At 39.5% G+C, this 13,127-nt stretch overlaps 1 protein-coding gene across 1 annotated transcript in view; it reads left to right on the top strand.

Moving 5' to 3' along the window:
• LOC139707970 (scavenger receptor cysteine-rich domain-containing protein DMBT1-like) overlaps positions 1-12,823 on the top strand; it is a 59,359-nt gene extending 46,536 nt beyond the window's left edge. Inside the window, exons 9-10 of the mRNA XM_071619961.1 lie at positions 8,170-8,474; positions 12,423-12,823. Coding sequence (XP_071476062.1) covers positions 8,170-8,474; positions 12,423-12,823 — 706 coding nt within the window. The remainder of the gene's footprint in view (positions 1-8,169; positions 8,475-12,422) is intronic.
• Positions 12,824-13,127: the final 304 nt, after the last annotated feature.

Genomic DNA, 13,127 nt, shown 5'->3' with positions numbered 1-13,127 from the left:
TTCCCAACTTTTCCATGTATAAAACACACACAAACAAACACAAACAATTAGGGGATGCTCTAAAGTGCAAATTTTGGACATCCTTCCCCGCGTGGTCACTTCGACGCCCCCTTGCTGGTTATACCTCCACCAATCATGAACATACACCGACATCCTTGACTACCAGTGGCGCACCGCCCCCCCCCCCTTAATTTCTAAAACAAAAAACAAAGCTACAAACGGAAGTTTTTGGACTGTAAAATGTCAAAATTTTCACGCTCGCTCGCTCGGCTCGCTCGTATCTAATCGCTTTGCCCATTCTCCTGATGTTGCTACCAGTATTAAATTGCCAGCAGTTGCCCCCGGTGCCCCCCCCCCCCCTCCTTAATTTCCAATCGAAAAGGAATAGCTACAAGCGGCAGTTTTTAGACTGTAAAATGTCAAAATTTTCAAGCTCGCTCGCTCCGCTCGCTCGCATTTTAATAAATTCAATTCAATTCAAACTTTATTTCATTTTTCGAAAAGAACATAAACATTTCACTTTGGGGGGTAACATAGAATAAGGTTGCATAATCAAAACAAAGTAAATTGAGAAAACATAATCGTGGAACCTTGGGGTAACAAAAACGTTGTAAGGAAAATTGATTGACTGAAGTGATACAGACGATATAATCGTTATGTCATTCTCCTGATGTTGCTGCCAGTAATTGCCAGCAGTTGCGCCCGATGCGCCCCCCTTAATTTCGAAAACGAAAAAATATAGCTACAAACGGCAGTTTTTTGACTGTGTCAAAATTTTCAAGCTCACTCGTTCCGCTCGCTCGCATTTAATTGTTATGCCACTCTCCTGAGATGTTACTGACACTAATTGCCAGCAGTTGCGCCCTGTGCGCCCCCTTCATTTCCAAAGCGAAGAAATATAGCTACAAAAGTTGTTTTTTTTTTGACAGTAAAATGTCAAAAATTTCAAGGTCGCGCGCTCCGCTCGCTCGCATCTAATCGTTTGTGTCCCGTTCTCCTGTTGTTGTTGCCAGTAATTGCCAGCAGTTGCTCCCGGTGCGCCTGCCTTATTTCCAAAGCGAAAAATATAACTACAAACGGAAGTTTTTTTGACAGTGAAATGTCAAAATTTTCAATCTCGCTCGCATTTGATCGCTCTGCCATTCTCCTGATGTTACTGACAGTAATTACCAGCAGTTGCGCCTGCTGCGCCCCCCTTAATTTTCAAAGCGAAAAGATGTAGCTAAAGACGACATTATTAGTTTACTGTAAAATGCCAAAATTTTCGAGATCGCTCGCTTCGCTCGCTCGCATTTTATCGTTGTGCCATTCTCCTGACGTTGCGAGTACCAGTAATTGCCAGTAGTTGCGCCCGGTGCGCCCCCCCCCCCCCTTTAATCTCCAAAGCGAAAAGATAGAGCTAAGAACGGCAGTTACTGGACTGTAAAATGTCAAAATGTTCAAGCTCGCTCCCTACGCTCTCTCGCATTTAATCGTTATGTCATTATCCTCATGTTGCCGCCAGTAATTGCCAGCAGTTGCGCCTGGTGCGCCCCCTTCATTTCCAAAGCGAAAAAATAAAGCTACAAACCGCAGTTTGGGATTGTAAAATATAAAATTTTTCAAGCTCGTTCGCTCCGCTCGCTCGCATTTAATTGTTATGCAATTCTCCTTTTTTTCTTCTTTTCACAAAAAGTCCATCCATGGGAGGGGTATCCCCCTCCTACACCCTCTCCCGCTTGGTTACTTTGCTCCCTCGCCGAGGATCTCACATCACACCGTCACATAAAATGTACCCACGTAATAGTCCTTCATAGTATATCTATTTTTACTATGCTCTATAAGCGCGACTTTTACACTCCTGTTTTTACAAAAAGTTCCTACGGTGGGAGGGGGTATCCCCCTCCTACACCCTCTCCCGCTTGGTTACTTCGCTCCCTCGCCGAGGATCTCACATCACACCGTCACATAAAATGTACCCACGTAATAGTCCTTCATAGTATATTTATTTTTACTATGCTCTATATAAGCGCGACTTTTACACTCTTGTTTTTACAAAAAGTTCCTATACGGTGGGAGGGGGTATCCCCCTCCATCACCCTCCGCAATGAAGGAGCGGAATAGATCATCGCCGAGGATCTCACACCGTCACGTAATTTCATAGCGAAAGAATTCGTGTATGTATACAATCGCATGTATTATGTACAATGTAGTATGTGTAAATGTACACGATGACACAGGAGGCAATAAATCAAATTATTAAAAAAAAAAACTCACAGTTTACATTTACTTTCAAAACGCACCCCCTTGAAAAAAAGCTGGTGACGCCCCTGCATAATATGCAAATCAGCTCCCATAATGATAAAAATACAGTGTTTCCATGAAAACAATGCTTCTAGGTTTGAGATTGGAACACCGGAAGTGTTGAAACCTATGTTTACAATGTCAGTTAGTGCGATGCAAACATTTCCACGTACATAATCTGTGCCTCTTATGCACTAGCATATAGCACAAATATGTTTCAATTTTCCATGCCTTCACATTGCCGTTTCGGTTGTACAGCAATTGTCCTTTTGTTTGTAAGAAATGCAATATAATTTCGAAAAGAAAAAATGCTCCACATTAACTATATTGTCAAAAGGGTGAACATTGAAAAGCAATCCCTTAGGAAGTGTCCAAAATTACACCGCCGTTCAAGCCCCGTAATTACAACACACGGATATTATGAACGCAAATACCGACGTTCTTTCGTGCATGGTTTTAGAAGTAGTTCCAGCAATACAGCCACACACTTTTATATCAATGAATGTCGTGAAAGGAGAAGCATTGCTTCAAAATATCTATTTGTTGGGAGGATGCACATTAAATGCCAATCCTGTGGATGTGCCCCAAAGTACACCACCCTCATGGCAATATAGAAAACATTAAATATCATTAACGCGAATATACTATATGTTCCAAACGTACATATTTTCAAACTTCGATCGTGCCGTACATCAAGGGCAGTTTTGTTTTAATAAATACATTGTAGTTAATAGGGGAGACTTTGCTCTACAATATCCGTATCGTCAAGAGGGTGAACATTAAAAGACAACCCCATGGGAATGGTCCAAAGGTACACCTACGCTCAAGCCCCCTTAAGACAAAACACAAATATTAGCAACGCAAACACCGTTGTTCTAGCGTGGATGGTTTTAAAAGTAGTTCCGGCAATATAGCAAACACACTTTTTAACAATGAAAAGTCATGGAAATGATAGAAGAGGTTTAACTTTATAAGATCTATGCAGTGAAGAGGGTGCACATTAAATGGCAACCCTGTGGGATGTGCCAAAAATATTCCGCCCTCACGGCAATATATAAAACATATCAAATCGTATATAATGCGAACATTATGTTTCAAACGTATATGCCTTTAAAATGCCATCGTGCCATATAGCAAAGGGACTTTTGTTTCCAAAAAATACAACTTATTAAAAGAGGAGACATTGCTCTACAATAACTATATTGTCGAAAGGGTGAACATTCAAAATTAATCCCTTGGGAAGTGTCCAAATTGACACCTAAGCTCACGCCCTCTTGTCACAAAACACAGATATTAGCAACTTAAATACCTTTGTTCTAGCGTGAATAGTTGTAAAAGTAGTCCCGGCAATACAGCAAATACAATTTTCATCGATGACAAGTAATGAAAATGATAGAAGAGACTTCACTTTACAAGATCTATACAGTGAAGAGGGTGAGCATTAAATGGCAACCCTGTGGGATGTGCCAAAAATACTCAACCCTCACGGCAACATAGAAAACATATAATGTCATAATAACGCTAATACATATAAATATGTTCCAAACGTACAATTTTAGCTTCATTATTATGGAACAGAATATTACTGCTATTCACTTCCAAACGTAAAAGCAATCATGTGACATTTATTTTGGCATCTTCCGGAGCCGAATGTTATTGCTATTTACTTTCGAAAGTAAAAGCAAACATCCGACATTTATTTAATCATCGTATTACGGAGTTGAATATCATTGGTATTCATTTCCGAACGTCAAAGGGATCATTCGATATTTATTCAGATAGCACCTTTCGGAGCTGAATGATGTTGCTTTTTACTTTCGAACGTAAAAGCAAACATCCGGCATTTATTTTATCATCATACGGAGTTGAATACTATTGTTATTCATTTCCGAACGCCAGAGCAAACATTCGACATTTATTTTATCATCTTCCGGTGCTGAATGTTATTGCTATTTACTTTCGAACATATTAAAAGCAAACATCATACATTTATTTCATCATCGTACGGAGTTGAATATTATTGATATTCATTTCCGAACGTCAAAGGGATCATTCGACATTTATTTTAGCATCTTCCGGAGCTGAAAGTTATTGCTATTTACTTTCGAACGTAAAAGCAAACATCCGGCATTTATTTTATCATCGCACGGAGTTGAATACTATTGTTATTCATTTCCGAATGTCAAAGCAAACATCAGACATCAATTTTACCATCGAACTCAGCTAAATGTTACTGTTATTCATTTCTAAATTTAAAAGCAAACATCCGACAGCTATTTTAGCATCGTATGGAGCAGAATATTACTACTATTCACTTTCGAACGTAAAAGCAATCATCTGACATTTATTCTAGCATCTTCCGGAGCTGAATGTGCTATTCGCTTTCGAAAGCAAAAGCAAACATCCAACATAAATCATCGTTACGGAGTTGAATATTATTGTTATTCATTTCCGAACGTCAAAGGGATCATTCGACATATACTTTAGCATCTTCCTGAGCCGAATGTTATTGTTATTTACTTTCGAACGTAAAAGCAAACATCCGGCATTTATTTTATCATTGTACGGAATTGAATATTATTATTATTATTCATTTCCGAACGTCAAAGAAACATTCGACATTTCAGTATCTTCCGGAGCCGAATGTTATCCTTATTCATTTCCAAACACAAAATCAAATATCTGACATTAATTTTAGCACCGTACGGAGCTTAATCTTACCGTTATTCATCTCCAGAAGTATAAGCAAACATCCGACATTTATTTTAGTATCATACGGAGTCGAAAATTACCGTTATTCATTTCCAAAATTAAAAGCAAAAATCTGACATTTATCTTAGCATCTTACGGAGTCGATTGTTACCGCTGTTCATTTCCAAAAGTAAAGGCAAACATCCGACTTTTTTGGTGGCCCGATCGGGCCACCAAAATCTTCAGTTCTGAAATTTTGGTGGCCCGACGTGCGTTTTTGGTGGCCCCGGGCCACCGGGCCACCATTAGTGTCGAGCCCTGTCTAAGCCTTTACCACTGACTATCTCATCATTTACATTGATTGAAGAGATTTGTGAGTCTGTTTTCTTTCCTGGTAACACATACCTCAAAGATTGCCAAATTTCTCTCGTAGAATTTCCAGCTATTTCAATCTTATTCATAATAAATTGGCGTTTAACTTGACGAATTTTGAAAGTCACATCATTTCTAGCCATCTTATAGTTTTCCCAGTCCGAGGGTCGATCTTTTTGCCTTTCTTTTAAGCTTGTCCCTATCACGAATCAGAGTGAGGATGTCACTTGTCATCCACGGAGATTCTTTTTGTTTAACGCGCACTTTACGCATTGGTGCATGGCGATCAATGACCTCGTTTAACAGTGATATAAACCTGTTATACATCATTTCTACATCGGTTGCTTCATACACAGAGTCCCATTTGATATCTCCGATGTCTTGTATAAATGTTTCTTCATCAAATGTCTTATAACTGCGAACAAATTTGCATTTATGTACTTGGGGTTTATCTGAAGTTTTACCTTTACTGTACACACAGTATATCATGAAATGATCAGTCATAGCCAGCTCATATACACCGCTGAATGCTAATTTAGATGACACATTAGTTAATATCAAATCAACTGCAGTTGAGGAAGTTTCTGTTACTCTCGTTGGGCGTGTTGTTAATTGGGTACAATTATATGCTTCCATAATATCAAATAACTTCTTCGTTTGCCATGATTTACTCTGACTCAAAACATCACAATTCAAATCTCCAATTACTAGGAAATCAATTATGATTCGTCCAATTTCTGCATTACACATTCGAAGGCATTAAAAATTTCTAATGACGAATTCGGGGGCGTATACCAGCAAGTCACCAAAAATGGTTTTTGTTTTACCAATCTCAATTCTATAACAAGTAACTCAATCATTACATCTTTCGTTATATCACTTCTCACAACAAAAGAAAGGTGATCTTTTATATAGAAAGCCACACCTCCACCAAATCTATTCCTATCTCGTCTTATCAAAATATATCCAGGAACATTGATTTCACTGTCATCAATCTCTGCACAGAGATGTGTCTCGCTAAGAGTAAAAATATCCAAATCCAACCTATGAATTGTTTCACTAATTTCATCGATATGTTTCAACAATGACAGACAATTCAAATGGGCGATCTTTACCCCTTTCATTTTAGAAATATCAGGGTTAATCGCGGATGCCGATTGAGAGGAAGGTGCTGGCATAACACGCCCAGGCACATGATTAATTACCGTTTCTTTACAGTTGCCATTACTGAAAACCTCATCTTGTGTACAATTATTACTTGGTAACAATTTCCAAACACACAAATCACATATCCAATCTTCATCTGATTTGAATACATTATCAGATATATTTGCGCACTTCAAGTGACTTCATTCACTACAGCTTACACATAAAATAGCATCCTGATTATTTCTGACAGTTTTATCACAAAATAAACAAGGAAATTTACAATGAGGCATGTACAAAATACGAATTAATCACTCTGCCAAAAATACAAAAGGTGTGATGATAAAAAAAAAAGAAGACCTACTGAGCAAGTAGCCTCAGATCAAAACAAAACGAAACAAAACAAAACATTAAATTAAGTGTGAGGCAGACCGGGAAGGGGGGGGGGGATGGAGTGAAGTCAAACTACTACAGGGATATGCGACGTTCCTGATCACCCTATTGATGGTTCTCCCACTCGTCGCGTTGACTCTAGCTATGATCTTGCCGTCGCTTGACCAGGCAGTCACAACTTTTTTTGCTTCTCAGTGTCTCTCTCAGGAGTTGTTGGTTTTGTTTGGTCAGTTGTTCCTGTATCACAATGCCGGTTCCTTTCAGTTTGCGTCGCTGGGAGATAACACAAATAACGGATTGTCGCAGTGGGTAGGAGACGAACTTCACGACAATTGGACGTGGGCGCCTCTTCGGGGAATGGTGCGCGGAGGTGTTCGATGTCTGCTGTGCAGATTCGCTCGTCGGATATCCGGTCCGGTGTGATCTGTCCATATCCGCCTTTGACAGCGTCACTCCAAGCCGGGCATTCGCGATTTCACATGCAATGTCGTCTGTGCACTCTTCGCGATTCTCAGGGATTCCAAAGATCTGTAGGCAGTTACGTCGACTGTATTGTTCCAGGTCTGCGATGGAGTTTTGAAGATTCTGAATGGTGTCACATTGAACGTCGACCGTGGCTCGGAGTTGGGCAATTGTTGACGCCTGGTTTTGTTGGGCTACTTCCAGGTTCATGAATTCGCCCTTGTTGCTCGTCGAGACGGTCGAGTAGCTTCGTGAATTCCTTGCTTACAGCTTCGTGAATAGTTGCATTGATGGATTTCAGCATCTCTTTGTTCTCGAGACGAAGCTGTTGGAAAACATCTGAGGAGAGATTCTGCACAGATTCGCCAGTGTACGGGGACGCCATGTTTGCAAAATCCAAGAGTTCAGAAAGTGGGTGATCAAAAAGCAAGTTTTAAATCACAAATACACGCGTAGATAGTGAGATGCGTGCCAGCTCAGATCCAAAATAGCCTTTGACGGTATCACCTTGTAGGGTTGTATTATGGAAGTGATGTACCAACGTTAGTGACGTAACAACGTTAGAGGGTTCAGTGACAAGTGCATGTGCTCATTAACATCCATGTCCACGGAAGATAGTATTGATATATAATCAAACAGGCAATGCAATGTTGAACAGCAAGACGGAAAGTTCGGCAGTGTGTTATAGTCATAACATTGAGGGCTTGTATGTATGATATTCATTAACAAAAATGTTGGACAAGGAAAGAGGATAACATGAGTGAGTTTTCACCACGTTTCGTGCTCAGATACGTTCACCACCTCCCCGCCTACCATCAATAGCGTCCGTCTTGTCGGAGGGCGCTCGGAATTCGAGGGTCGTGTTGAGATCTATCACGATGGAGCCTGGGGGACGGTGTGTGATGACGAATGGGATGACGATGATGCCCGGGTCGTCTGCAGACAACTCGGATATTTCACAAGCGGCGCACGGGCTGTGAGAGGAGGGACGTACGGGGAAGGATTGGGATCCATTCTACTTGACAACGTTGGCTGTGACGGCTGGGAGTCGAGTCTAGCTAGCTGTTCTTCCAACGTATGGTACAACAACGACTGTGGGCACTGGGAAGATGCTGGCGTTCAATGTGGTAAGACTCAACCCCTTTTTAACAGGTCCTTTCAAACTAAGATTATTATCGCGGCAACATCCGGGTAACGTCAGGATGTATTTGTTTATTTATTCATTCATTTATTCTTCATATTATTACTATTAATGCTATTATTTTTATCTTGCTTGTTAAAGGAATAGGCCTAGTGCAGTTTTGATTGAGACCAATCTTCAGGGTTTTATTCAATTTTTTTTTGTGTGTGAGATAATGAGAAACCTCTTCTGAAAAATGAAAGAGGGCATGAATATCAAAAGCGATTCAATGTTTATTTGATGAAAATTGGTTTTGAAAATGGGGGAAATGTGCAAAACAGAGCAATCGTGATAAAAGATGGGACCAACCTGTTGTTAGGATCGCTGTGTTTTACTCTGTGTTTTGGATATCTCAGACATTCCGATACCGATTTTCATCTAATAAACTTTGAAATCCCTCTTACAATGGTGCGCTCTGTATTATTATTTCATAAGAAGTTTCTTGGTATCTCGTAAAAAAGTTAACAGCCCAATCCTCATTTCCACCAAAGCTACCCAATCCCTTTGAAACAAAACGGTCCCGCAGAAAGTTGCTCCGAAATTGCCGCGGTAACCTCTCCAAAATTCTACCCTAGCATTACTCTGACACCGTGACAGTGTCCTCGTAACCCTTCTACAAGAAGGCAACTAGGGTAAAATTCCGTTGATACACTCAACCCGCATGCGCAGCATTGCAGACAAAGAATGATTAACTCGCCGCGCGTCGATAACGTGCATGGATTGTAACCATTGATGTCAGTCATTGTTTATGTACAGTAGTTGAGATCAGTGAGTGCATTTACTATGTGCACAATCTGGGACAATAGGCGTCGATTGCAGGTAGGCGTGTTTGTAGAAACCTAGGTGAAGGTTTTCGTTCTGTGTCTGTTAAAACGGTAGGCCTACCCTTTACTCTCTCTTCCGGTTTTATTGGAATTTTGGAGGAATTTTATTTTTCGGACGTTGTCGTGTCGTTGCTGATATAGGGTCTGGTAAAGACAGGACTTCAGAGTTTTCAAAATTCTTAACGTAGCAAAACTATGCAGTAATACTTAACGAGATGAGATTGCTTCCATAAAACACATAAAAAATACCAAAGAAAATATAGAGCCTGTGTTGCTCATGCTCGAAAGTAAGATATTTTGATATTACACGGCAGCGAGATTCTTCATCTGTAGAAACGAAAGACAGTTCCCGATTGTCTGTAAATTCGATTCCAGATTCTTTAAAAAAAAAAACTATAAAATGGTATCCTGTTCAATGTTCTCGAGATCCAGCATAAATAGATTGAAAAATATGAAAGTAAAAGAAGAAAAACAAATCAACGCAATAATTGTCCAAAGAGGAACTTTTGATATAACACAACTAGAAAAGTAGCGATATTGCATCATGTAACCATTAATAACGGAGGAAGGACAAACACTGGGCACTGCCATTTTAGCAGAACTCGACTTGGATGGGGCCCAGTAAGACCATAATGTAAAGTAAAAGAATAATCACTTTTACAAAGCGCTATACAACACAGATTTGTGTATGCAGATAAAAATATTGCATTATAGAGTTTACATGACGAATCGCAGTGCATACCTTGTTGATTAAATGTGAGATTAAGGATTGCGTCACACTGTCCCGAGATTAACACAAGATGTCAGTTCGTCCACTGGACGTTTTCAATTTCGTGTGAAGTTGTTTGAAAGGCCAATCATCGGCCGAAGCGAGTATGATGCCTATAGAGGGTCACACGACGGTACCCGAACCACATGCGAAGGCTCCATGAATATGCGAATCTTCGTTAAGATGTTCAAAGGGGGAAACCAGTCCAAATATAAGTTAATCTGATAAAAAAGTAAAATATTACGAGTTCAAGGGTATAATTTTTGATCGAAATCGGATGAAAAACAATGAAATTATGATACTTTGAAGTGTCTCTAAGTTTTCTTAAAACTCTTCTTAAACAGTCACTATCAATATGCAAATGACAAAGTCAGCGTGACATCCCCTCTCAACTTGTCATTAGTTTGTACATTTTAAATCTCTTTTAAATTTCCAGTTTTTATTCAAACGCAATTATGCCCGAGGTTCATATCATCTTATATCCAACCGATCACTATTCTGAAGTTATTCAACCAGGAATAACATCTTGTTTCAGACTTCAATGACAGAAACGTTGAATATTCATCATTTTTTTTACACGATCACTGGAAAATTGTGAGGTGTGGCACGGTTAGCACACTCATTTGCATATTCAATATCCATTGTAGAAGAACTGTTTGGCAGAAATTAGCAAAACTTCGAAATTTCGCAACTTTCTTATTTTTTATATTTCAGTCAACTTTATACCGTTGAACTCTTAAGATTTTACTTTTTCTAATCAGACAAACTTATATTTGGACTGGATTTTAAGAAGTCAATATTATGAACTTCACGAATGAAACAGCACATCAAAACGAAGATCTTGCCGTCGCTCACCAAGTTGCTGTTGGAGCCTACAGAAATTCCACTGGCGGTCATGTGATAGTTCAATAATATGCCCTCACGAAATAATGATCAGGGCCGAATTTGAACAGTTCCTTTTATATGCACCGTCTTGGTAACAGGCCACACAACGCAGGGTAGCCTCGAGTAGCCTCCGGTGAAGATTGCTATCCGGAGAAGACGGTGAACAGCCCCCGGACAGCCTCCGGAGAGCTTCCGGAGAATAATTTTTAGTTTCTTTAAATATAGGAAATGGGGTGGGAAAAATATATTTCTGACATAAGTGACGGGCGGTATGACGCAATAAAGGACTCATAAATATTGACGAACGCCATGGTTAATGTTAAGTATTTCAGACTAATAAGTTTGAAAGTCACACTGGCTTATGTGCTGACGGTTTTGCAAAATTAATAATCTCTGCGGAGCGGGAATTTTCATTGGAAAGTTGTAAATAGTCACTTTTTCATACCAAATTGATGCTTCTGCCCAAGATGTCCAAAATGGATAATAATGATATGACTGGCATATTCTTTACTGTCGTATCCCCTTAAGGCCAGTCCATATTCCACTGTCAATGGTATTGAATGTTTCCCAGAAGACAATGTCTCTTGTTTTGTTTTGTTTTGTTTTGTTTTTAACAAAGTTTCAATTGTAAAATAGGTGACATGGTAGCTTCTCATTCCAAATTGGTGAGGAGGTTTATTATACAATGTATAATTTGTGAAACAAACGCCGTCATTTAATGATTTTCTAGATTACTTATACATACGTAATGATAAAAATCGATTGGTAGTATTGATATTTGCCTATAATTACTTTAACATTGATTTGAAGTAATCGTATCTTTTTTATTGAAATAACCTCAGCGAGTTTCAGAGAGTTTGAGAAAATGCCAGTTAAAACCGATGCAATACTATATGAATTGAAGCGAACTGAAAAAAAAATCGTGCACATAATAACTATAGATCAAGCTGTTCTCAGGTTTCGAATATTGATGATTCCATGACTATCAGAAGGGACACAAAAACGAATTATTGCAAGAGGTATCCAAATAAATAGAAAGATTGGTGTTACCTGGATCCATATTAGCCGCTAAATTTGAAACTGAAATAGACATCAAAAGTTTGCGATCGTGGGAGCATTGGTAATTTCTTGATTGTGATTGAACATTTGGTGTTCTCTGCCTCCGTTTTTTTTTTTCCTGTCAGGGGGAAACAATCCCCCACCGCCAAGCCTCCAACAAGACCGCGTATGAGATTGCTTACCATTGACAAAGTACACGACATGTTCAGTGCTGATGTGCACCTATCTTGACGCAAGTCTTTGCAATGATATTTCAACATAATTATGAAAAAAAATACTGAGACATTTGACTTTAATGGTATTTTAGTTTATAATAAATATCATTTTATCAGTATGGACGTCCTCTGTCTCCAATCAGATTGGTTTGACCAAGGATATGAGGTAGCTCCACCTCCCCGGTATGACCCGGCCACCACCTCCCAACCCATCAGCATCCACCTTGTCGGAGGGAACTCGTACTACGAGGGCCGTGTTGAAATCTATCGCAAGGGAGCCTGGGGCACAGTGTGTGATGACGAATGGGATGACAATGATGCCCGGGTCGTCTGCAGACAACTCGGATATTCCACAAGCTACGCACGGGCCGTGAGTGGAGGGACTTACGGACTAGGATCAGGATCCATTCTACTTGACAACGTTAGATGTAACGGCTGGGAGTGGAGTCTAGCTAGCTGTCCTTCCAACGGATGGTACGACCATAACTGTGGACACAAGGAAGATGCTGGCGTTCGATGTGGTGAAACTAAAACCCCTTTTTAACAGAGCCTTTCAAACTGAGAACCATCGCGGCAACGTCCTGGTAACATCAGGATATATTTATTTATTTATTTATTTATTTATTTATTTATTCATTCATTCATTCATTTATTATCATCATTATTATTGTTATTATTTTTACCTTGCCTGTTAAAGGGATAGTGTATTTTTGATTGGGACCAAGCTTCAGGTTTTCAAACTTTTTTTTTGAGAGAGAAACCTCTTCTGAAATATGAAAGAGCATGAATTTCAAAAGAGATTCAACGTTTATTTGATGAAAATTGGTTTTGAAAAGGGAGAGATATGC

This window comes from Diadema antillarum, unplaced genomic scaffold (genome assembly GCF_040938485.1).
Source record: "Diadema antillarum isolate AM-2024a unplaced genomic scaffold, OU_Dant_1.0 seq00001292_RagTag, whole genome shotgun sequence".
NCBI classification, from domain to species: Eukaryota; Metazoa; Echinodermata; class Echinoidea; order Diadematoida; family Diadematidae; genus Diadema; species Diadema antillarum.
Note: the sequence above shows the minus strand (reverse complement) of the source record. Positions and strands in the feature narration are given on the sequence as shown.